Raw genomic sequence first — 27,796 nt, 5'->3', positions numbered from 1 at the left:
CATAGTAACAGTATATTTCATATTGAATTGAACGTTAAGATCTATTATTCTAGCATTCTAAGATCAATTATTAATCCGTAATGGCTGAGAAATCGCGCCGATTATAAGCTTGTTAAGCGATTTGCTAATGATAGGAAAGTCCAGGCCGAAAACGTTGCTTGGGTGTCTTAATGGTCCCAAACTTAATTTAATGTTTTGTTTCCAAAGGTTTTATTGGGATTGATTTGCAGCAAATAGCTGAAGAGATGCTGGTCCATTCAACATTTCACTGGAAAGAGCAGGGAACACCGAGACGTCTGCGCCAGTATCAATGAGAAATTCTATGTTTAATGAATTTTCTCTAACAAATAGGCGACATACTTCTTGGCCAACCTTATCCGTCACCTTAGACGAGGGGCCTAATGGTTTTCCGAAATATTATTTGAACGTGAAGTATAATTACATGGCTGCACGCACTTTTTAGCACGTTCACCGAATTTATAATGGTACCAACAAAAAGGCTTACTTTCTCTTGCTCTTGAGGAATTCGTTTGTTTAACGCGTTTGTTGTTATTACGGCTATGACTTCGAGAGCGATGTGAAAGTAGCTCAACTTGCTTCGTCAAAGCTTCAATACGTAATTCCAAATCATGATTTATGGAAGGAGTCTTGGAAACACTATTTATCTCCCAAGCATCTGATGTATCAGATATTTTATCTGCCATAAGGGCGAGTCTACTTAAACTTTCAGTACTTACAGATAAAATTGCTTGTGACTGTTTCGGAAGACGCTGCATCCATAGAGATTTCAGCAACTCATCAGATACTTTACCAGCAGCCAGGTCCATCATTTCACGTAACATTGCAGAAGGCTTTATGTCACCCAGTTCCATGTCACGCAGCAGTTTCTTTAATCGCTTTTCCTCCGAATCCCTGAATCGCTCCTGCAACCGAGATTTCAATGCTTCGTACATGTTATTTTCAGGTGGGTTTAGAATAAGATCGCTGACTTCACTAAGCACACTCGCTTCGATGGATCCTACAATGGTGTGGAATTTTGTTGCATCTGATGATATTCCAGCCGTAATAAACTGGCTCTCCACTTGCTTGAACCATAGAGCTGGATTTGTTCTCCAAAATGGCGGAACTTTAACGGACACACGTGCAACCTCTAATGTTGTATTCGGCTCTTCTAAAAGATTCCTTTGATATACGGGTGTTTGGGGTGATGCTGTTGGCGGCTGTTGCAGATCAGAAATTAACGAATCTCCCGCCCCATTATTGGCTTCACTTCCTCTATTCGGTGTATGAAACATGTTTCCTGTCTAGGGTCACCAATTGTAAAGTTGATTTATTACACAAATGTATTTTTATAACACGTTCTTTATTATTTGATAAATCTTCAGTTCTCCAAAATAATTTTCTTCAACTAACTGAAAAAATTTTCTTTACTGACAACAAATGAATTAAAAAATTTTTTTTTTAAATCGAATAATTGTTAAAGTAGAAAATTAACAGGTAGGTATGCCACACCCTCGTTCCCTAGGTTTCACCTTATCGCCAAAGGCGATGGAAACTTTGTCTTTGTGCTTAGTCGGATTCGATAGGGGCTTTACGGTGGACCAAAGTTTACCTACACCGGTAGAGAGGTTACAACCTCTTAGGTGCTCTTCCCATTTCGCCCGCTTGTGTTCGTCCACAAGCAATCTGATGCGTTGGTTTATATCCCTTATTTGGGGGTCGCCTGGATCAAGCTGTCTTATAAGGTCGCTTTCCCCTCGCTAAGCTCGTGGCCTCCGCCGGGAAGTGGGGCCGGATTTCGGGAATTCTCCCGCGGGAATGAAATGTGCCGAGGCGGATTCAATGACCTTACGGAAGGCACGCTCCCCTTGGCGGGCATCAGTCGGCATAGGGGAGGGCAGCAAAGCTGCTGTCTGTTGCAGATTTATATTCTTCCCACTTTCCTTTTTTGAAGTTTATGAAAGTGCGTTTTTCGGTGACGATGAAGTCGGCGGTACGCTCGAACGAAATAAGTATGGGCAGGTGGTCGGATGCCAATGTTACCATCGGCTGCCAGTTGACGCAGTTTACGAGTTCTGCGCTCACGATTGAGATATCTGGCGAGCTATGACAGCTTCCTACCATACGTGTGGGGGCGTCTCCGTTTATTGTGCAGAACATCGTTTCTTCTATTTGATCCGCCAACATCTCACCCCTACTGTCCGCCCGCAAGTTTGAATGCCATAGATCGTGATGGGCATTGAAATCGCCTAAGATAATGCGATTGTTGCCAGTGAGTAAGGCCTCGATTTTAGGGTGGTATCCACTGGGGCAACAGGTGACAGGAGGGATGTAGATGTTGATGATTTCTAGATTTGCATCGCCTGACCGGACAGATAGGCCTTGACGTTCTAAGACATTGTCCCTGCGGTCAATGCCAGGATCAAATATATGATATTGCACAGAGTGGTGTACAATAAACGCGAGGCCGCCTCCATTTCCGCTCTCGCGGTCCTTCCTGTGGACATTATACACAGAGCAAGTCTGCAATGCAGATCTTGATGTGAGTTTAGTCTCTTGAATCGCAGCAATGCGGATGTTGTGCCGCTTCATGAAATCGACTATCTCCGTAATCTTCCCAGTTAGTCCATTACAGTTAAACTGCAGAATTCTGAAGTGCATGAGGGGGACGCCGCCACTGTAGGGGTTAGTGACGGGTGACTACGCCTAGGTTGTGGAAGGCCAGGACGCAATTGCTATTGTGGCCTTGGGACTGGGCGCCCTTGGGCAAGCATTAGGGTACCCGGATGATTTGGGTTTGCGACCTGGTAACATGGCGCGATGAAACGTCGCGGAGACCAGAACATCTAGGAAAGTGGCACCACCCAAGGCAGGAGCTGCATTAAGCGGATGTCGCAAACCTATATATTCTGTGCTGGCAGACGGTGCAAACGGAGGTAGGGACTAAGAGTCTGTTTCCCTGACCTGCACGATTGCTGTCTGAAAAGAGGGGGGGGGGGGGAGAGAAGAAGACGGGGGCAGGGGCTGATGCTCAGCATTGCTACCAGCTCTACTACGAAGGTAGTAGTTATGAGTGGTATCAGCTGTTTGAGTTGTTGGCGCCGTGGGGCGCGAGCAGCAGCGGGTACTTGTTGTGGCTGCTGGAAGGTAGTGGGGGGGGGGGGGGGGGGGCGCTTAGGCGTAGACTACGGGACGCCCTTGGGCGTGAGCAGCAAGGAGCCACAAAAGATTTATAAAAGTTACGTGGACGTCGGGTTTTGGGATCAAGCCCAGAACAACCTGTCCGATGCAACCATCCCTTGCACGAGACACTGAACAGAGTATGACCGTCCTAAAAAGATTCTTTTCTGGCAAATGCAGCAAAACCATTTCTCAGGACCGGGGTCAGGAGACGGACCCGGATTGGGTTCGATACCTTCCCGGAGTAAGAGAATATGTAGCAGTCCTGCTGCAAGGAGCTGCTGGGAGGATGACAATTTGTGGGAGGGACGAAACAAATTAAATGGGGTCACACTGAAATGACAGTCCTTGGTCGGGAAAAATCCCGAGTCGCTCCGGTACATAGAACCGACTGCCTTGGGAATGCCATCGCCAATTATTGCAAGACCTTCCACCTTATACTTAAAAGATTGGAACGGTTTATAAAACCTAGAACATTACATCGTAGTAATTTACAACAGAGTCGACGCTTCCAAATATATCGCGAGAGGTGATATTCACGAAAAACCGAAAAATTTCCCCGAGTCCCGATTTTTGCACAGAAAACCTCTGCGTTGGCGGCCATCGGACGCGCTAATAAAAAAAAATAAAATTACCCTCGCCGGTTCACTAATGTGGGATCAAATCCTTTTGTACACAAAATTTGTCACTATGTACAGCAAAATTACAGCAACCACATGAAAATTGGCAACTTCAACCACACATATCTCCCGACAGAGTTAAAATTTTTCTTCTCCGCCTTCGGATTATCCCAATATTTTTGGACGGGTATTACCAGTCGACCCCTGTTTTTATGAATTTGAGGGCTAACTCTTAAATGAGCGCTTGTTAGGTCAAGGAAAAAAAATATATATATAAATACATGATCCCATTGCCTCCAGACATCACTTATTTTCAGAACAACAAACTATGTACACCTCTAGTCATGGATGGATTTTTATCCAATAAGCAAACCGATGTTATTTATACCGACTTCAGCAAAGTATTTGATTCTGTTAATCATTAGATTTTAATTCATAAACTTGACTTACTGGGTTTTTCGAAGAATTTATTACTTTGGTTTCGCAGCTATCTCTTAAATAGAACTCAGCGAGTTACGTTCGAAAACAGTCTCTCAGAGTTGATAGAAGTAACTTCTGGTGTGCCTCGGGGTAGCCATCTGGGTCCATTACTTTTTATCGTATTACTATTCCCGTGTTCTAATGTATGCAGATGATGTTAAACTATGCTGTACATACTTGCCTTCTAACTCTTCCCGTTTGGATTTATTTCAGGCCGATTTGGACTCATTTCAATTATGGTGTACAGTAAATCTACTAGTTTTGAACTGCTGCTAAAGAATTTGATGATTCATATTTAACCAAGACCCTTTACACATCTTTGGATCGCCCAATACTTGAGTATTGTTCCAGTATTTGGTCCCCGGGGTACAAAAATCATATAGATCGGATTGAATCGCTTCGCTTTACGCGGTCTTAACTGGAAATCAAATCAACATCTTCCACCTTATAGAAATAGACTTCTTCTCATTAGTTTGCCAACTTTAGAGAATAGAAGAACATTACTCGGGGTAATGTTCCTTCATAAACTGATTATCGGTGAGATAGACTCCACTGACCTTGTAAGCAGACTGAATTTTTGTGTTCCTGCGAGAACTACAAGACCTATGTACTCTTTCATTTACCCATTCTGCAGCGTAATTTTGCCAAATATAGCCCTCTTCGCAATTTGTGCTTGCGCTATAATGAACTGTACAGCTGTATTAGTTTTGAGTATTCGATTGCTGCTATCCGTAAGGAAATACTCTCACGTCTGGCATGATATTTTTAAAGATTTTTAAATAAGATGTCAATTTTATTTCAATATTAATTTTAACTTATTTTTTTTATTTTTGATTTGATTTATGTATTAATTAAAATTTAACTTAATTAATTTGATTGTTTATTTTTTATTATTTAAGTTTTTAAGTTTTCTTTCCTTGTTATATGTATTGTATCTTATATCCAGTAGTCGACCGCTTTGTGTCTGTGTTGACTTTAACAAACAAATAAATAAATATAGACAAAAATGTTGGTCATTTAACGTATGTACCTTTTAATAATATGCCACGCCCATAAATTTATTGAAATATTTTTAATTCAAATCTTATTAGTTATTACAATGTATTACCTTTGTTATAGTACTGAACACCTTTTAATCAACGTTGCAATATTTTAAATAAATACGATTTAAGTAAAATAGGTAATAAATTATGTGGACAAAAGTGTTCGTCACCTTGAATTAATTAATAAAATTAATGAAGTATACTAGTTTCTGATATTTGGTTTGTCTTCCTTCTTGAAGCCGATTAGGCATTGAGTGTACCAATTTTTTGGAAACATCAGGACCGATTTTACCAAATTCTTCCTTTATAAATTCCTTTAGTAAGTTTTTTGATGTTATATGGCGTTCTCTGATCTTTCTTTCAAGATGATCCCATAGATGTTCTATGGTGCTGAAAGTGATAATCGGATTCTATGTATAGTTTTCGCGCGCTCTTTGCCAAATTTTCTTTTAGTATACTCAAGTAGGCATATTTATCCATTGTATTTTCTATAAATACGAGTATAAAGTGCCCCCTTTATATACTCACACTTGTGGGTATGCAGCCCACGCGCACACCTGCCGCAAAATCCTCAAATTTTTTTTTTTTTTTTTGAAAAATGAATATACTTAGTTCCGTTTATCCTTGTTCACAGTTTATTTGCAATAATTTGCTTATATAGAACACTTTTAGTCTTACTTAAGTTATTTTAAACTTTATTTATAACTAGCAGACCCGGCAGACGTTGTTCTGCCCCAAATTTGGTATATCTGCATACATTTTAATAAGCTTTTTCCGTCTAAATCTGCCCTCGCCCCTCTACACTTTTTCCTAATCTATGTATTCACTCCTCCCTCTGTATTTTTCGCTTCATCTATCTCCATCTTCGTCTCATTCTATCTCTTTCTCAGTCTCCTCTCTTTTCTCTTCTCTCAAGTTTTTCTCATTCTTCTTCATATCTTACTGCCAGCCCCAGAGGGTGGTATGTATTTTGTTCCAGTCCCATTCCGAGTCTCAGTCCCAGTCCCACTCCGAGTCTCAGTCTCAGTCCCAGTCCGTCTATGGTATACTTCCCGGAAAAAAGCATCGTAAATACTAATATAGGCAAATTTATATACCAAATTTCAGGCAAATCGAATGGGACGTATGTAAATAGGTATGTGGGTATTATTAATTCATGAATTTATTTCGGATTTGCATGCATATTTATCAGTTTTGCCAGGTTGATGCGACTAAATCGAATATCACAATGAAAATTACTTAAAAGCTTTCAGCAACAGCTTTCATTTGATATCCAAAATATACACACATTCTAGGGGTATCCGGGTCCATGTTTTGGCCTATATCTCGAGACCCTGGTCACCAGTAGGTATGAAAACTATCCTGTATTAAAGCACTCATCAACAGCTTTCATTTGATATCCATATTGTATAAACATTGTCTCGGGGTATCCGTGTCCACGTTTTGGCCTATATCTCGATACCCTAAACACTCAGCGGTATAAAAAATTATCTGTAGTAAAGCACACATCAACAGCTTCAATTTGATACTCATAATGTAAAAATGCATCCTAGTGTTACCCTGATCCACGTTTTGGCCTATATCTCGAGACCCTAGTCACCAATAGGTATGAAAACTACCCTGTATTAAAGCACTCATCAACAGCTTTCATTTGATATCCATATTGTATAAACACATTCTAGGGGTGCCCGGGTCCACGTTTTGGCCTATATCTCGAGACCCTAGTCACCAATAGGTATGAAAACTACCCTGTACTAAAGCACTCATCATCAGCTTTCATTTGATATCCATATTGTATAAACACATTCTAGGGGTACCCGGTTCCACGTTTTGGCCTATATCTCGAGACCCTAGTCACCAATAGGTATGAAAACTACCCTGTACTAAAGCACTCATCAGCAGCTTTCCAGCCATTTGATATCCATATTGTATAAACACACTCTAGGGGTGCCCGGGCAGTTGCTTCCCAAGGCAGTCGGTTCTATGTACCGGAGCGACTCGGGATTTTTCCCGACCAAGGACTGTCATTTCAGTGTAACCCCATTTAATTTGTTGCGTCCCTCCCACAAATTGTCATCCTGCCAGCAGCTCCTTGCAGCGGGACTGCTCCATATTCTCTTGCTCCGGGAAGGTATCGAATCCAATCCGGGTCCGTCTCCTGACCCCGGTCCTGAGAAATGGTTTTGCTGCATCTGCCGGAAAATAATCTTTTTAGGACGGTCATACTCTGTTCAGTGTGTCTCGTGTGAGGGATGGTTGCATCGGACAGGTTGTTCTGGGCTTGATCCCAAAACCCGACGTCCACGTAACTTTTATAAATCTTTTGTGGCTCCTTGCTGTTCACGCCCAAGGGCGTCCCGCAGTCTACGCCTAAGCATCCCCCACTACCTGCCAGCAGCCCCGCTGCTCAGCAAGCCACAACAAGTACCCGCGGCGCCAACAACTCAAACAGCTGCTACCACTCATAACTACTATCTTCGTAGTAGAGTCGGTAGCAATGCTGAGCATCAGCCCCTGCCCCCGTCTTCTCTCCTCAACCCAGGCGCAGTCACCCGTCACTTACCCCCAGAGTGGCGACGTCTCCCCTCATGCACTTCAGAATTCTGCAGTTAAACTGTAATGGACTAACTGGGAAGATTACGGAGATAGTTGATTTCATGAAGCGGCACAACATCCGCATTGCTGCGATTCAAGAGACTAAACTCACAGCAAGATCTACATTGCAGACCTGCTCTGGGTATAATGTCCACAGAAAAGGTCCCGAGAGCGGAAATGGAGGCGGACTCGCGTTTATCATACACCACTCTGCAATATTATATATTTGATCCTGGCATCGACCGCAGGGACAATGTCTTAGAACGTCAAGTCCTATCTGTCCGGTCAGGCGATGCAAACCTAGAAATCATCAACATCTACATCCCTTCTGCCACCTGTTGCCCCAGTGGATACCGCCCTAATATCAGAGCCTTACTGGCAACAATCGTATTATCTTAGGCGATTTCAATGCCCCTCACGATCTATGGCATTCAAATTTGCGGGCGGACAGTAGGGGTGAGATGTTGGCGGATCAAATAGAAGAAACGACGTTCTGCACAATAAACAGAGACGCCCCCACACGTATGGTAGGAAGCTGTCACAGTTCGCCAGATATCTCAATCGTGAGCGCAGAACTCGTAAACTGCGTCAACTGGCAGCCGATGGTAACATTGGCATCCGACCATCTGCCTATACTTATTTCGCTCGTGCGTATTGCCGACTCCATCGTCACAAAAAAACGCACTTTCATAAACTTCAAAAAAGGAAAGTGGGACCTCTTTGTTGCCCTCCCTATCCCGACTGATGCCCGCCAAGGGGAGCGTGCCTTCCGCAAGGTCATTGAATCCGCCTCGGCACGTTTCATTTCCGCCGGGAGAATTCCCGAAATTCGGCCCCACTTCCCGGCGGAGGCCGCAAACTTAGCGAGAGAACGTGACCTTATAAGACAGCTTGATCCAGGCCACCCCCAAATAAGGGATATAAACCAACGCATCAGATTGCTTGTGGATGAACACAAGCGGGCGAAATGGGAGGAGCACCTAAGAGGTTCTAACCTCTCTACCGGTGTGGGTAAACTTTGGTCCACCGTAAAGTCCCTATCGAATCCGTCTAAGCACAAAGACAAAGTTTCCATCGCCTTTGGCGATAAAGTGCTGTCGGATGCGAAAAAATGCGCGACCGCTTTCTGCCGACAATATATAATGCATTCTACGGTCGACAAAGATAGACGGAGGGCCAACAGACACGCACATAAACACAAATTCAGCGCGTCACCAATCACAATCACCGCTAAAGAGGTTGAGGACGCCATTGGTCACGCTAAACCAACCAAAGCAGTGGACCCAGACGGCATAGCCATGTCGATGCTTAAAAGCCTAGGTAAAGAGGGTTTCAAATATTTAGCGCATGTCTTAAACCTGGCTCTTTCCACTTTTGTCATACCCGAGAAATGGAAAATGGCCAAGGTGGTCCCGCTACTAAAGCCTGGGAAACCAGCTAACATAGGATAGTCGTATCATCCGATATCTCTCCTATCGCCAGGAGCAAAGACGCTTGAAGCCATTTTGCTCCCCTATTTCCAAGCAAATTTGCAACTAGCCTGTCATCAGCATGGCTTCAGAAAACTCCATAGCACTACCACCGCGCTAAATGCCATTAGCACCCAGATAAATTGCGGTTTAAATCAAAACCCCCACCATAGAACAGTTCTCGTAGCGCTAGACCTATCAAGAGCTTTCCATACGGTCAACCATGACTCGTTACTGCAAGACCTGGAAGGGTCTACCCTTCCCCCATGTCTTAAAAGGTGGACTGCAAATTATCTGGGTGGTCGGCAGGCATCGGTGCAATTTAGAAACGAAACATCAAAACCAAAAAGAATTAAACAGGGGGTGCCACAGGGTGGTGTCCTGTCCCCACTTTTGTTTAATTTCTACATATCTAAGCTACCTTCACCACCGGAAGGAGTCACAATCGTTTCTTACGCCGATGACTGCACAATAATGGCCACAGGCCCAGGCCCACAGATCGATGAGCTATGCAATAGAATAAACGGCTACCTCCCTGATCTCTCCAGTTTTTTCGCCTCGCGAAACCTGGCATTATCACCGACTAAATCTTCCGCGACCTTATTTACAACATGGACATCCCAAATGTCGACCATTTTGAACATCCACGTGGATGGTACTACGCTACCGACTGTCCCACAATCCCCCAAAATCTTGGGTGTGACGTTTGATCAGGATGTACATTTTGGTGAGCACGCAGCCGCAATTGTTCCGAGAATTCAGAGCCGTAACAAAATCCTCAAATCCCTCGCTGGCAGTACTTGGGGAAAAGATAAAGAAACGCTCATGACTACATACAAAGCAATTAGCCAGCCGATTACGTGCTACGCGTCACCCATATGGTCGCCAAGCCTAAAAATTACCCACTGGAAGAAGCTACTTACTTACTTACTTAATTGGCGCTTAACCGTCTAAACGGTTATGGCCGTCCAACAAGGCGCGCCAGTCGCTCCTTCGCTCCGCCAACCGGCGCCAATTGGTCACACCAAGGGAGTTTAAATCGTTTTCCACCTGCTCCTTCCAACGGAGTGGGGGCCGCCCTCTACCTCTGCTTCCATAGGCGGGTTCCGATAGAAACACTTTCTTGGCCGGAGCATCATCTTTCATTCGCATAACATGGCCTAGCCAGCGCAGCCGCTGCGTTTTAATTCGCTGGACTATGTTGATGTCTGCGTATAGCTCGTACAGCTCATCATTAAATCTTCTTCGGTACTCGCCATCGCCAACGCGTAGAGGTCCATAAATCTTTCGAAGAACTTTTCTCTCGAACACTCCCAAAGCCGCTTCATCTGCTGTTGTCATGGTCCATGCTTCTGCCCCATATAGCAGGACGGGTACGATAAGTGACTTGTAGAGTATGATTTTCGTTCGCCGAGAGAGGACTTTACTTTTCAATTGCCTACCTAGTCCAAAGTAGAAGCTACAGGCCTGCCAAAATACTGCCCTCAGAATCGCCATGGGCTGTCTTCTTATGTCCCCAGAACACCATCTGCATAATGAGGCGAGAATACTCCCCATCAGGGAGAGAAATGAGATGCTGACCAAACAGTTCCTGTTGAATACCCAGAAACCTGAGCATCCCAACAGACATCTGATTGATGAACCAGCACCGCCTAGGGGCTTAAGGAGTCATCTCCGTAAGCATTTTGAGGAAATACGGCACCTGAGAACCCAGCCGTATGAAGCGAAAAAACAAGCAGGTCCTTGGTGAACTCCACAAACAGGCGTCGGACCTTTATGCCGGGAATTACCCGGTGAATCCTGTACTCAAAGAAAAGTATCCAAAACTCGCGGAAGAGGAACGCATACTCCCCAGGGGAACGCGTGTCACTCTTGCTCACCTTCGTTCTGGATACTGTAACAGGTTAAACTCTTACCTATCCAGAATCAACCCCGACATACAAAATGTATGCCCCGCCTGCAATGTGTCCCCACATGACACCAACCATCTCTTTAATTGTAATGTGGAACCAACGCCTCTAACACCCCTTTCCCTATGGTCCGCCCCTGTTGAAACAGCAAGTTTCCGTGGACTCCCGTTAGAGGATATTGATGACAATTTGTGATCGGTCGCGGCTGTTAGGTAGGGCGAAGCACTGCTACAAGAACAACAACCACAGGGGTGCCCGGGTCCATGTTTTGGCCTATATCTCGAGACCCTAGTCACCCAGGGGTACGAAAAATACCCAGTGTCAAAGTACTCATAAACAGCTTCCATTTGATATCCATATTGTACAAACACTTCCTGGAGTTACCCGTGTCCATGTTTTGGCCTATATCTCGAGACCCTAGTCACCCAGGGGTACGAAAAATACCCAGTGTCAAAGTACTCATAAACAGCTTCCATTTGATACCCATATTGTACAAACACTTCCTGGAGTTACCCGGGTCCATGTTTTGGGTTATATCTCGAGACCCTGGTCACCCGTTATCAAAGTACTCATTATATAAACCTTCCGCGTGGAAAAATACATATATATGACAATTTTCCTAATAATCGGTCCAGTAGTTTTTGAGTTAATCGATGACATACATACAAACATTCATTTATATATATATAGATACATGGCTAAACCGATTTGGGATTTCAAAATCAACTAACCATCATCTCTTCTTCCTGTATCTTTCCTAAAAATTTCATGGCAATCTTTCTATCCGTTCTCGAGTTATGGAGTGACAATCAAAATGTACACTTCTCCGCCACCGTGTTTAACCGTAGTTAGAATATTCTTTGGATGTAATGTGGTATTCTGCCTTCTCCAAACCAAAGTACGCCAATCTGACCGTTAAACACAGAACTCACACTCATCGGAAAATATCACCTTGTCCCAAAACTCAACTTTCTTGCATACATGCTTTTGACCAAATGAAAGTCGCTTAACTCGTTGGCGGTGGAGTGGTTGTATGTCGTCTGCTGGGGTCGGTATGTGGTTGTATGTCGCAGCGTTGATTAAAAGGTTTTCAGTACTATAACAAAGCTAATACATTGTAATAACTAATAAGATTTGAACTAAAAATATTTCAATAAATTTATGGGCGTGGCATATTATTAAAGGGCACATACGTTAGGTTAGGTTAGGTTGCAAGGGCTGAGCTGGACACTATGGTAACAGCTCACTACTTAGGCCACCAATGGGCCCATTGCAATACCTTATACGGTCTCAAAGAGGCCCCCTACCCTGCCTAAAGCGGGTCTAACCACCTCGTGGAAATTATAAATTTTGCTAGAGCCTTTACTTCATAGCTAGAGACCTCAGCGAGGTCATGTAGAAAAGGTTTACCAAGGAAGGCCAACCTACGCCGACTAAGCGCTGGACAATGACAGAGAAGGTGCTGGACACTCTCTTGCGACAATAGTCGAAGGTCGTTACCCACATTCTAGCACCATGCGAGCCTATTAAGCAATGCCCTGTTAGAACCCTTATCAGGGACGATAGAACTGATTTGTTTAAAATCAGAAGCGCTTCTGTGTGCCACTTGTCATATGAGGGCCAGGTTTGCCTGGATGTCTCACACGATGATATGGCTGACCATAGTCCATTTGCAATTCTTATAGTGCTTGTGTTCACACGAAGCCTAAAAGTGGCCATGGGTATACCTACCGAATCATTTCCCGGAAGGATAGATATGGTCGGTGGTGCCTCTTCTGGCCAGCTCGTCTGCTCTGCAATTGCCTTCAATATCCCTGTGCCCAGGTACCCATATAAGGCTGATACTGAAGTGCTGACCCATCTCGTTAAGAGATCTGTGGCATTCAGTGACCGACTTTGCGTTGTCGACGAATGAGTCCGCGGCCTTTAATGCGGCCTTGTCAGCATTTCCGCTTGGTAAACACTACAGTAATCTGGTAGGCGAAAAGAGACCTCTAGACCCAGATCCGGCGAAAAGAGGCCTGCTCCCACCTTCCCTTCAAGCTTAGAACCATCCGTGAATATGTTGATGGCACCCGGTACCGTATGTTGTCTGGTAAACCAGTCTTGTCGCGATGGTATATATATACTATAGTTTTTTACGAAGACGTTCTTTGGCGTGCAGTAGTCAGTGCGCACCGGTATTTGGACTGGGGCGTTCGTGCCCAGGATTGTTGCGTGTCTACTAGATCCATTTGACCAGAGACCTGTTTCCCTTATGCGTAGAGCGGCGATGACCGCTATTTTCTTCGCCACCAGGTCAAGAGGTGGAAGGTATAGCATTGTATTGAATGCTTCAGATGGAGTGGAGCCCAGAGCCCCGGTGATGCAGAGCTCCGAACTCCGTTGCACCTTTTGAAGCGTTTTAAGATAGGTAGTTTTAGCTAGTGCAGGCCACCAGACCAAGGCACCATAAAGAAGAATCGGGCGCACAATGGCTGCATAAATCCAGTAGGTCACCTTTGGGGAGAATCCCCAGGAGGTGCAAATTGTCCTTTTGCAGGTGAACAGCGCTGTTGCTGCCTTCTTGCATCGCTCCACTATATGGTCACTCCATAATAGCTTCCTATCCAGAATGACTCCCAAATACTTGACTTTATCGCTAAACGCTAAAAACGTACCCCCAATTCTTGGCGGTGTTAGATTTGGTTCTTTGTACCTCCTCGTGAAGAGGACAAGCTCGGTTTTATCCGGGTTGACTTCCAAACCTTGGCTGTAGCCCAGTGCGAAATTTTGGATAGTGCCCCTTCCATTAGGTTGCAAAGAGTTTGCGGAAATTTCCCCCGCATGGTGACGCAGATGTCATCTGCATACGCGATCACTTGGTGACTTTCTGATTCCAGATTCCATGAGGCGTAGTAGTTGGTTGACGGTAACCACCCAAAGTAGCGGAGAGGGAACACCTCCCTGCGGAGTGCCTCTGCCGACCGGTCTGTGGATCACGCATCAACCTAGCTCAGTTTTAATCTGCCTACGCGTAAGCAGATTGTATATAAACTCCACCAGGCACGTGTCCACCCCCAGATCGGTAAGCGCCGAGGTGATGGCCTCCGGGAGAACGTTGTTGAAGGCATCCGCTATATCTAGAAATGCCACCAATGTGTATTCCTTGAGGTCTAGTGACCTTTGGATAACGGATACCACTGAGTGCAAGGCCGTGTCAGTTGACCTGCCCTTAGTATAGGCATGCTGAGCTTGCGAAAGAACCGACTGCTCAATCCTCCTCCTGATGTAGTCCTCTAGGAGTCTTTCGAGTGCTTTCAGCAGAAAAGAAGATAAGCTTATAGGCCTTTAATAATTTGGTTTAGAGTGGGAGGGTTTCCCTGCCTTGGGGATAAAGACCACGTTGACTTTCCTCCACGATACTGGTACGTAATTGAGCCTAAGACAACCTATAAACATCCCTTTAATCCAGGGCCTTATAAGTTCGGCAGTATACTGTAGCTGAGCCGGAAAAATTCCATCCGGCCCCGGCGATTTATAGGGCTTGAAGGTCTGTAAAGCCCAATCTATCCTTTTATCATCTGGGATTTCGCTTATCAGCTGATCATTAGGTGACCCTCCGCTGACAATACTTGAAGACACGCCCGCACTTGCTGGGAAGTGCGTATCCATTAGCAAGTTTATGGTTTCAGCGCTGGAGTCCGTCCAGTGCCCATACGGCTTTTGGACGTAACTTCGCTGAGTTGGAGATTTCGATAGCACATTCCTTAACGGGAGGCCGCAGATGTGGATTCAATCCTGCCGCAGAAATCGCTTTCCATTTCGGGATTGCTTTTTTATATATATTTATTTTCGCTTTATAAGCAGCCCATGAGGATTCATTTCCACCATGCTTTGCTTTATTAAAGGCCGCCCTACATGACTTCCTAAGCTTATCAAGATCGGACGACCACCATGGCGGTTTGTGAGTTTCCAAAACCTTTTTAGTCGGGCAAGCCCTATCTAAAGCATTCCTACATTTTTGACTGAAATTATTTACAAACACGTCTAGCTCCTCCTCGCTTTCTGGGGCTCGCACTTCTTCAGATAGCTTTTTACCTATTATCTTCTTATAGTAGCCCCAGTTCGTTCTTCTAATATTTTGTATGTACTTAGGACTTGTGTGCGCCTGTGATATAGAAAAGCTTATATATCTATGGTCAGAAAAGGAGTGGTCCTTTAGAACTCTCCATGAAACGATCAGGTCACTGAAAGAGTCTGTGACCAGGGTTATGTAAAGGACCTCTTCGCGGCTCCTCGTAATGAAAGTGGGATCATTTCCCCTATTACATATACTTAGATTAGTGCCTAAAAGATAGTTAAATAAAGACTCACTTCGGTCATTTGTATTAGAGATATACGCCGCCGATTTTGGTCCCTTTTCGCACGCCGCCGCCGAATGTCAAAAATATCGGCGCGGCGGCACGGCGTCCGGCGCGTTACTATATTTTCTACTCGTTTAAGACTGTTTAGGCCATTTATTGTTTATGTCGAAAACTGGTCGGATATGGTCGAAAGTTGTATCAACGGATACGCATCACTGCCAGTTATAAGAAACTAATTGGGAAATTTAACTCTTTATAACTATTCAAATTGATTTTCACACTTCATCCTTCAACACCCAAGTATCCCGGTTTGATGGCGGTCCTATCCAAAACTAGTCCCTTGGAGTGAATCACATTGATTATAGCCTATCAACCAAGATTAAATATCACTTACACGTTACGGCTCCTTTTACAAATGTGAATACGTAGGCACATATATCTACCAGGTGAGGCTCTGTCCTTCGCAAGAACATTCAAAGTGGTGAAGCAAAAGCTTTCCCAAGACAGTGGAACTAATGACCGTGTGTGATACTACCCTAACGTAGTGGACAGTCGAACTTGTCTGAAAACTGAAGCTACGCGGTCATCCATGATGAGCTCCTATATCGTAAGGCCGGAAAACAGTAGTTAACAACTTTCAACTTAAAATCCGTCGACTTTCATTCTAAATTTGATTTAACGAAGACTATTGAAATCAATGTTGTGAACACAAACGTCTGCAATCTTTGGTCTACATTTTAAAAATTTTATCCAGGGTGCTTGTAAAATTTTAATTATGTAGATGCGTCGAGGATTATACGATTTTCACCCATGACGCAATGACATTCACTTAGACTGCTTATGATTTCGAGGGCGGCATCCTTGGCCGAATAGTCACTCCCTAACGTTTCAAGGTATTTCTCTTGTGTAGCTCGGCAGCATAGCGCGACAAAAGCATCCGTTGGAAAGTCTTCGGAGCTACACCTAGAGCTTGAAGGAAAGTGACGTCGACGAAGGTATGAGTTCGAAGTCGCAGTCCTATAGCTTCTGTACTGGCATATGGTGTGAGGCTCAGGAGGCGTGGTAGCGACTGGTGGTAGGGATTCCTACTGTTCGCACATCGGGAATTGTAGCTCTTAAAAACAGCAGAAAAAACTGGAGGCGCCCTGTGCCACGAGAGTCAAGAGTATTAATAGACCATTAATAGCAACCCTAAGTCGCCTTTATGATTTAAAGAAATTGTGTTCGCGACGATTATTAGGAGTTAACCCTAGGTGAAACTACGCTTTGCACGAGATATACAAGCAAAAGTGTGACTATTTTATGTATCTCTATTTCTTTTCAGCAGACGTAGCAGTACCAATTCCAAAGACCGGGGTTAGGTTCGAAGCCTCTCTGGAGCAAGCGAACGAGGGACAATCCCTTCGCAAGGAGCTACTCCTGAAAATGTTTGAACGGTCTGCGAGATTTTGATGCAAAACCCCGGATCTTTCCGAAATGTCCAACACGTTGATTTCCTTAAATACATATAAACAAAACCTTTCCTAAATATTATGTTTTTAAATAGAAAAATCAAGCTTTTAAAGTAAGAACACCGGCCTACGCCGGCGCCACCGGTATATAATAGATCCTACGCCGCCGCCGCCGATAAAGTGATCGGCGTAAACCTCTAATTTATATCACTGCTGCCCCACTGGGCGTGATGAGCATTGGCGTCGCCTCCGAGTAGGATGAAACCGTTTAGTGGATTTGCCGCTCTCACGAAATCCCTGAAATTATCCGGTGGTAATGAGCCTTGGTGATCTTGCGCTAGGTAGAAGGAAGCAAGTTTAAAGCTCCTCCCTAACACCTCGACGCTAACCGCTGTCAGATCCCCATCGCTAAAATTGGGTCGAAGAAAAACATTAAGAGTAGACTTAGCCTATATACATGTGCAAGGCTTACCCTTTTCCTGAGCGCTATAAAGCTTATACGTTGGTGTCCGCAGGCCGCAGATCCTATTATCAGCGACCCACGGCTCCTGGACTAGTACGATGTCTACCGCACCTGAAGACATGTGCAGTAGGAGTGTAGCTGATGCTGTTTTGCAGTGATGCAGGTTTATTTGGAGGACCCGAATCACTGTTTGTTTGCGCTCTCCTCCATGAGCGTCGCGTCAAAATCGCCATCCTCCAGAAGCTGACCCTCAGAGTACAACCCTCTGAGAGCCAAGCTTCTGCTCGAGCCTGACGAAGCGTAGCCACCAGCTTCTTCGCCCTCGTCTACCTCCATCTCGTCTTAACCGGGGGGGGGGGGGGGGGGGGAGTTCAACCTCCGTACGAGACGCAAGGTTTATCAAGGCTTTAACGTCAGCCTTATAAACCTTAAGGCTTATATTCTTGAAGCCGTATCTTACCCTGAAATCCTACCTTTTCAACGCTTCGACGCTTGCGCTGTCGAGCAGCAAGACTATCTGCATCGTGGCCCGTTCAGTCTTCCCCACGTTAACCACCTTCCAGTTTTGGGTCGGTAGACCCGGGTTGTACTCCTGGAGCAGCATATACGTTAAATGGCCAACACTTTTGTGTATATGTGGAATGAATACCCGTTCGCTGGCCAACCAGAATCGACAACTGTAACAATAAAGAGGGAAGATTTTTGACCGATAAATACTCTGCCGAATATTGAAACATTTCTCGAAATAGTGGTAAAAAATCAACCCGTGGATTTCAGAGAAGAGCGAAGAGGCGTTTAACCACGTAAGATCAAACTAGAAAAAAGAACTAAATAAAAAGAAGAGTTTACTTGCGGCCCACAATGAAAATTGATTACATTTTAAGAGTGAATAAAAGAAAAACTTATTAACAGATAAGTAAAAACAAAATACAAAATACAAAAAAACCGAATGAAATTTTCGGGGAACTGATTAGAATAAATTTGAATTCCGATAGTATGAACCTGGTTGCAAAACGTAATCTCTACATAAAATTGGAATCGGTCGGTATCTGTACATTTGGATATTTGAACAATTGACAATGTGATAAAAAAAAGCTGGTGACGAGAGTTTCGACAAGCTTTATTGTTATTTATCAACGCCATTACGAGATATAGGATATCTTGGTTTTAATAAGAGAAATTAGCCGTGTTTTTTTTTTTACATCTATAGACGTTTACGCTTAAACTTTATATGGACTGCTAAGCGTCAAACTTTAAATACACCTCTGAAATGCTGCGCATAAAATTTGTGCTACTAAATTTCAATACGCATTATACTCAAATGTAACTGAAATATGTGTCTATGTTTCACCCTTTACACTAATTCTATGTATTCTATGTGTGTCCACTATTCATCGCAACTGATTCAGCTATATGTTATACATTATGGCCACCAGAGGTTTGTGTCTCCGATTTTAGGTACACCCTGTTCTGCAGCTAGTTATTTAACCTGCCGCTAGATGGGTCTCCTAAGCATTATATAAGCGAGGATAAGCCTTTTTTACACAAACGTATACGCTTTTAAAAAAACACGGCTATTGTAAAATGTGATAAGTAGTAGAATTCACTAACTTTTAACGGAGCTTGTCAAAATTTTAACTGGCGATTTTTCGAGGTGACCATTATTATTAGTTTAAATGGAATGATAATGGAATTTCATACAATGTTGACGTGATAACCTCCGCAGAGAGATTTTAGGCCAATCTTCTCTTTTAACCTTTGTCGTGCTCCTTTTAATGTTTGAACTGTCACCACATTAGCGATGTCAGAACCAAGTTAGTGAATAGCAAAGTAGCTATTACACGTAAAAAATCGTTAGTTGAAATTTCATTAAGTAGCATGTTACAAGTTAGGGGATTCGCCCACAGTAATTGCACTCACTATTTTATAACGATGCGATCTATTGAGATTTTAGGTAAGGCTTTTCGTTTGCCATACCGATGTGTTTGTCAGTTTCTCCCAGTGGGATAGGGGGCTTAGAACATACCCGCAGCAGGTATGCCTGTCGTAAGAGGCGACTAAAATACCAAATTGATTCAAGGAGTTGTGTAGTGCAACCCTTTTTTTGGCGATCCAACCAATTGTTCAGCACATCGTATTTATCGTATAAAATAGTCGAAGGCTTTTAAATCTTTATTTAATAAATTCGAGAAGAAAATTGTTACAAATTGAAGAGTTTGAAATAAAATACCTAGTTAGATTTGGTTTTTTCCCAACCGCTCTCTTTGCTTGCACTTATTAGAATAGTGATGAAACAATTCGAACAAGTTTACATTCGGACAGGAGCGAGGGTTGCCAATAGAGACAAATAAAACCAAATGTATGCTTATATTACGTTAACATTTTTGGGACTAAAATTATTGGTGGCGGAGTTTCTAACACCTTTCATTGGATTGCCAGCACAATATATAGCTTCTCCAAGCGAATTGTCAACCTTACCTTCTTGAATCCTGTTTCTTTAACAGCCAAGCCTCTGGCGACCCCAAGTTCCGCATGGATCTAGGGGGTGGGAGGGCGATATGGTCTTTTCTTGGTTATACCAAATCGTTCACGAGATGGTCGGGCTAGTACCTTAATGGTGCTTGTTACCGGAACGTACCGGATATGTATCCGGTAAAGGACCACCAACATCGATAATACTCCCCAAAGCCTTCGGCTTGATTTTAACCACGCTTACGAGATGATAATTATATTTAGTTTAAATGGAAAAAAGTGGCTTAGCAATAACCTTTTTATGAACACATGTCTAAGACAAAGCATAAGAACAATTTGTGGCTGCATCAACAACAACAACAATTTTTAGCTACGTTAGTGAGAAACCCAACCACAAATTCTCTGTAAAATTTACTACATTCACATTACTCAAATATCCAGGCCTACGTAGTAGCGGGTATTAACTAGTTATGAAGTATATTTAATCATTTAAGTTATAATTTTAAAGGTCGCCAAAAATCTCAAATTAATAATTTAGGGTTTAGGCCTAAGCAGTTATAAATAATTACATTTTTTAGATAAGCAAGGTCCAATATCTCGCTATCTAAAAGTACATTTATACGGCACCGAATGCGTCATCTTGGGTGCAAAAATCCAAATGCGATTTCCGAAATTACTTATATGGTCACATATCACCGCATTTGATCTTCAAATGCAATCCACACGGCTTTTGGCATTTTCTTATAAAATAAACCCCGGAAAGTACACAATGGTTAACTATCATAATCTTAAGCTACCATTACTCATACTAAGGCCTGTTTTTTCTGTGCGAGTTTTAACTCCAGTTAAAGTTTACTATAGTTTAACTTTGCCACTTTGTTCGATAACATAAAATTTTGCTACTCATCTCAGCTTGGCTACGGCTGTCGTCAAGCTTCGCTTCTTCGTGGTTGTGGTCTGTAGCCGCCGTGTTCAATGTAGTTAGGCCTATTGTCTACACATTTGTAATGGACAAAACACCCCGTAAAGCCTAATATTACATTTCCACTGGCCACAAATGCGTGCTTCCCAATGAGTCATTCGAAAGCGTCTACATCGCCGTCGCACAGTGGCGCCTCTGCCGTTAAATCATGGCAAAAATCAAAAAAATCATAAAAGCGTTCGCTAAATCTAATACATGTTTCTAATAGAGAATTTTCCAGGGATCAAGAATATACAACTGTTTTTTCACAGAAAATTATAGTTTACCAGGTAGAGCCAGCCGCTCAAAGTTGACCAATTTTCAACAATGGGGAAAATTTTAAATTTTTCTTCTTTGTCGTTGTATTTAAAATGGTTTTGTGAGTAAATAAGGCGGCCGGTTGTCGTTTTCTTGTATAGTAATTAAAGATAATTTAATTTAGGATTGAAACAAAAAAAAAATGTTTTTTTTTTGTAAAAGTTGGCGGATATACCGCTTTTCTAAATGCCTATTTTTAGGCCCTTTTTAAAACTTTGATGGAAAAAAAATGTTAATATGTGCTCCGTCAAATTAACAGTAGTTATTTGTGAAATATTCAGTTACCTAAATTCATAAAGTCTACTTGCGTCCAGCTGCAACTTCACTTTTTACATCAAATAAAGTTAAACAACCTTGGGCATAAATCCGCGCCTGAGCAGGTATATATAATTCAGTACGGCAGTAAGGTCGTTTTTGTTATTGGAACTTGTTAACAACATAAATTTTTTTAGTTACGAATTGTATACCTAAAATTCATTGTAATAATTTGAGTAGGTATATAAAGCTAACCATCATACAATGCACATTATCATTCGTCTTTTGGAGATTAAGGAACTAAGTATTCTGTTTACTTAAATAAAGTGAATAGTATTTTTAAATATAGTTCACAGTTTAATATTTAGTCAGATACACTCGAAGCCAATTCTAATATGTATCTAGAAAACTCGAAACTATTTGCGGTGTTTAAATCTACAAAGTCAAGACGGGACTTCGTTGAGCCTATTATGAGAGAATTAGCGAGTGAAACAAGCATTAAAGAAAAGGAAGGCCTGGAAGAAAAAATTGGCTTACAATACATTATGATAGAAAGAAAATGGAAGGACGTCTATCGTAACAATTCAAAATTTCTAAGTAAGCATGAAAAGTGGCTAGCTGACAAAATTGTTTGGACGAAGAAACGCCTAGCACGTCAACCAATCCAACTAGAGGGATACCAACAAAACCCATAGAAGAGTGTTCTACATACACAAGGAAAATGAAGCTGTCTGATACCACAAAAGCTATGGTCATGACTCATCTTTCAGAAGCACCGGCTATTAAATATAAAAAAGACGAAGAAAACGTGAAGTCTCATATAACAGAAGCAGTTGCGGTAGCAAGTCCAGTGCGACTGATGAGGATCAAAAACAGCGTTCTCACACCACCAAATGCGCTACCTAGGAAATACACTCCCGAAGAAGCTTTGGCACTGTTTATAGATCTCGATTTAACGAAGAAAAAATAGATTATATTGCGTAAGTCATTATTGCAACGTAATGCCGATATTTTACCTGGATACAAAAAAATTACTCAAGCCAAGAAAGAAGCAGTTCCTCTAAGTCCCAAAATAACCGAAGTATCAGCTGAAATTGAGCTACAAAACCTAATGGATCATACGTCTACACGACTCCTTCAAAGTTTTACTGAAGAAAAGTTGAAATCACTGCCAAAGGAGCTAGCATTGATAACTAAGTGGGGCTGTGATGGATCATCAGGACAAAGCGCATATAAACAAAGAATAAATGTAGACGATGAAACAATTACAGATGGTAATATGTTTATGGCTTCTATTGTTCCATTACGACTAAAAGATGAAGCTTCAGAATATTGGAAAAATCCACGTCCGTCATCAACTATATTGTGCCGCCCGACATTATTCAAATACGAGAAGGAGTCTTCGGAACTCATAAAAGCTACAGTGAGTGATATAAAAAATCAAATTGCCAAATTAGAACCAACAATAATTGAAATTGAAGAGGGGAATGTCATTACAATAAAGCATGATTTTCTTCTAACAATGGTCGATGGAAAAGTTTTGAACTTAATAACAAATACGACATCTACAATGAAATGTCCAATTGGTAAGAAGAGCCAAAACGACTTCGAAAATCTCGATGATTCAATAACTGACGAACTAAATTATGAGTATGGAAAATCTCCTTTGCATGCTAGGATAAGATGTATGGATTTTGTTTTGAAGCTGGCTTATACACTACCACAACAAGGAGAAGTTTTCGACGACAATACAACATGTAAGGAGAAACAAAACAGGAGAAACAAAATAATTCAGGATGCATGAAGATTTTTTGAAAACGATGAAGTGACTGCTCGCATAACAAGAGTTGATAGAGATATTGTGAAAAGATTGGGAGTAATTTTAAATATTTTAAACTGCCATGAACCAGTTAATGGACCCAAATTTGGAGAATATGCATCTAAAACTACAGAGTTGCTGCTTCAAAAGTATCCTGAGAAGAAACCTACGCCAACGGTACATAAAATTTTAGCACAGAGAAAAGATTTAGTAGAGTACCAGTGCTTACCATTAGGAGAATTATCTGAAGAAGCTCAATAATCTAAAAACAAGGACTACAATAGATATATATGTATGAACACCTGCAAAGTATCACGAGTTAGACAAAACGAAGACCTTTTCAACATGTTAGCTATCTCTTCTGATCCAGTTATATCATCTATGAGGTATGTAAGAACACAAAAAGATCTTACAGATGCGTATAGCTCAGAAGTGGTTGCTTTGTTAGATATATGTTCCAGTGACGATGACTATGTTAAGATAAAATAAGTTTCTCACTTCTTATCACAACAATGAAAAAGAGATTTACTTATCAATTTTGTTACTTTATTGAAAAATAAGATATCTATGTACAAGTTAATTTTTTATTTCAAATAAAAGAATTAATTAATTTAGTAATTTATAACTATATACTTTTCGGTATTGCATTTCTGTAAAGTTTATCAAATTTATTTTAAAGCTTAGGCATTTCGCTTTCAAACAAGTATTAAATTTTTATAGAAATCAATACGTCTATCGAGTTTGGTAAAGCGGTTACTAAGATCAAACTTTTTAGCATAAATGGGCAGTGCCACTCCCCTTTTCCAAAATTCGTCGGCTGTTTAATCTTCAGCTCAAATAAAATTTCATTGAACCACTTTCAATAACTTTTAGTTATTAATAAAATACATCTTTGGCTTGTAAATTAAAAAAAAAACTTAAAATTTTACGATTAATTTTGAAGCACCTTGTTATTGTGGCACTAAAAACGGACATTTGAGTTTTATAAGAGTATTGTCATTTAAAAGAAACAATACGTCTATCGATTTTGGTAGTTATTGATTACGTGACTACTTAGATACAACTTTTTTCATAAGTGGGTAGTTCCACGCTATCTTATCAAAATCATTAGTTTATCTTATTTAATGATTAAATACGTCATTATAAGACAAATCTCTTTTATTTTTTTTTATTTTTTACTAAAAACATTTTGTTTTTGCATTTTTCTAAAAATTTTCGACTTTGACGAATTTTTTTAAGCACCCTGTATCTGTGACATTCTGAGCTTTCACACAATAACACTTCAAATAATTAGCTTTCATTTGCATTCTAAATTTTTAAAATATCTTTCATTGGTTCAAAAGTTATGATTTTTGCAAAGAAAAAACTCAAAAGGCTCCACTGTGCGTCGTTCGCATTTCGCTTAACCTTCCCTGTAATACTTGACCGCCACGACACCAATCCTTCGCCTGAAAATGCACTGAATTAATTGATTGAACAGAATAGTTTAAAAATAGTTTATGTTAAAAGCATGTGTGGAACGCTTGAATAGAACTCATTTTCAGGACAAATGCCGTTAAATGCGATCAAATGAATCATTTTCGGAATGCGATTTATATAAGGAAATGCACCACATTTGGAATTTTTCGCTCAAGGTTAAATATTTGGCGCAGTGTAAATGTCCTCTAAGCAGTTTTTTTCATAAATCTTAAGAATGGGCGCTTTGAGCGAGTATAACTTTTATAGATACGTTGCGAACATGTTTCCGCCAGTTGAGTGATATAAATGTTATTTTATGAACGGCGAGTTGAGCCAAATGTCAAATGAAATAATTTGTTTCTTTTACTTACAGACAACATAACTTGCACAAAATGTTCAAGTGTGTTTGAAATACCAAGGGAACTATATCTACATGACAAGTTCGTACATAGTATATCTGGCTCCACCATACATTGTCCATGGTGCAAACATTCCAGCTTAATTCCAAAAAATGAACTAATGGACCATCTGAAAGCAAATCATTTTACATATTATTTGAAATATTTCCATATAATTAGTAGTCAAAACGTTGATATTAATTCAAAAAATAGTCGAAACACCATCGCGCTGGATTATGAGCTAACTAAAGACCAGGAGGATCAGAAATACGAGTGTCCGATATGTTTTATAAGATTCGCAAAACTTGAGTCATATGATACTCATATTAAAAATACACATGAGGAAATAACAACTTCTGATATGGTGGAAGCTGTGTTGTTGACTGGAGATGAAAATAGCAATCCTGATATTTCAAAGCCTTTTGATTTTTCGATATGCCCAAAGCGATTTCAGTCAAAAAAATCACTGGCTAAACACATTAGAAATAAGCATGAAGCGTCACCTAAAATCAACAATAACGAGTCAGAGGGTCAAATTTCTGATATGGTGGAACCTGAGTTGATGACTGAAGATGAAAATAGCAGTCCTGATATTTCAAAGCCTTTTGATTGTTCGATATGTCCAAAGCGATTTCAGTCAAAAAAATCTCTGGCTAAACACATTAGAAATAAGCATGAAGCGTCACCTAAAATTAACAATAACGAGTCAGAGGGTAAAATTTCTGATATGGTGGAACCTGAGTTGATGACTGGAAGTGAAAAAAGCAATCCTGATACGGTAAAGCCTTTTGAATGTTTATTATGTTCAAGGCTATATCAAACAAAAAGAACACTGGCTAAACACTTTAGAATTAAGCATAAAAGCACCTATAATAAATTAGAGGGTAAATTTTTTAAAGATAACCGAGGCAGTATGAATTCCGGGCACGAAAACCTACTTGCATCCAGATTAAAATCGAAAGGAAAATACATATGTTCATTTTGTCGTAAGTACCTATATATGTATGAAGTTTACAATTGTATATATAAAAAAATCGTAGCTAAAAAAAATTTACCATAATGGGCACGTGGCTCGTTAAATGGGAAAGCATTTCTTGTCAGCCTATCTGTTTTCTGTTTATCATTTTCGCCATATAATTTGCTATCATGTAAAGTAATTTATTTTAAGTTAGGCCCGGTTTTAGACGCCAACTATGGGACCCCCCCGCTCTGACCTGGAACTTATGAAAATTATAAAAGTTTGTTTTAATTACATATACAAATTTAAAATGTTTAGCTTTTATGTATGTATAATCTATAAGATCGTCCTAATCCCCCCCCTCGCCCCCTCCCAAGATCTGCAATTTGTAATACTTCGGTTGAAATATTTTATGAAATGAATAGTTTAGCTATATATTCATTTCAATTTCCATTTGTTTCGCTGTGGGTAAAATCAGCAGAAAAAATGTACTATTCTGGTATTTGAAGAAAGAATTGCGTACTTTTCGCTGAAATTTGGCAGCCTTGGTCACTATTTCATAATCACACAATCATAAGCACACATTTATAATGTTTCAAAACCAGTATAAGAGCTTTCAATACACGACCCGAAAAAAACGGAATAATAAGATATTCTTTCCAACAGGTTGTTTAGGGTTCACAATAAGCGTAAATTTTTCATGAAACATAAACTTTCTCATCAAGATCAATAAAAAATGAGGGTTTTCCCAAAAGTGTGAACACTTGTTATTTTCATCCTATAATTATTTAACCGGAATTTAAGCTTAACTTATTGCTTTTGCTGGTTCAAGACTCTGGCGGCGCCGTGGTGTAGTGGTAGTGTACTCCTCCTACCACACCTAGGGTGCTGGGTTCAAGACCCGCGCAAAAGCAACATCAAAATTTAAGAAAAAAGGTCATTCAACTACAAAAAAGCATTTCTAAGCGGGGTCGCCCTCGACAGTGGTTTGGCAAACACTCCGAAAAGTTTCTGCCATTAAAAACCTTCTCAGTGAAAATTCGTCTGCCTTCCAGGTGCCGTTCGGAGTCGGCATAAAAAATTAAAGCCCTATCCCGTATATTTGTAGGAAAAACTAAAAAGGGGCAAGATTCAAACTTGAACTAAATATTTTCTGAGTTAAATCGCGCCAAGTATATATTTGTTTTTTTTTTATTTTTTATCACGGTTCAGGCTTGCTTATTCAATCGTTTATTTGTCAATTTAGCAATGTCTGGCTCCGTCTTAAAATGCTGTGTAATTATTTCTTTGTGCTAAAAAAATCTGAGAACGTCTGTTAAGTGATCCTATTGCCCTACTATGAAAAAATATATACACACCAGAGAACTGCAAAAATCACAATTTTCTTGATTTAATCAAACACCAAAAGCATTCACATTCAATCATGCGAATAAACTCATATTGAATAAACTCATAATAGAATAAACTCGTAATTGAATATACTCAGCATCTGTCTTTACAAGACTCTGTTAGCATGATTGCGATCGAATGACCGAACAGGTTTTGCGTACGATTGTATTGATCAAACGAAGGCAAGCGGAGAATAAAATCAAAGCACGAG

At 41.1% G+C, this 27,796-nt stretch overlaps 1 protein-coding gene across 1 annotated transcript in view; it reads left to right on the top strand.

The window, feature by feature from the left end:
• LOC137250975 (zinc finger protein 260-like) overlaps positions 1-27,796 on the top strand; it is a 50,885-nt gene that overhangs the window by 5,705 nt on the left and 17,384 nt on the right. The window contains exon 3 of the mRNA XM_067784777.1: positions 25,214-26,224. Within this exon, the coding sequence (XP_067640878.1) occupies positions 25,214-26,224 (1,011 nt within the window). The remainder of the gene's footprint in view (positions 1-25,213; positions 26,225-27,796) is intronic.

The sequence above is a fragment of the Eurosta solidaginis genome, chromosome 4 (genome assembly GCF_040869045.1).
Source record: "Eurosta solidaginis isolate ZX-2024a chromosome 4, ASM4086904v1, whole genome shotgun sequence".
Taxonomy (NCBI): domain Eukaryota; kingdom Metazoa; phylum Arthropoda; class Insecta; order Diptera; family Tephritidae; genus Eurosta; species Eurosta solidaginis.
Note: the sequence above shows the minus strand (reverse complement) of the source record. Positions and strands in the feature narration are given on the sequence as shown.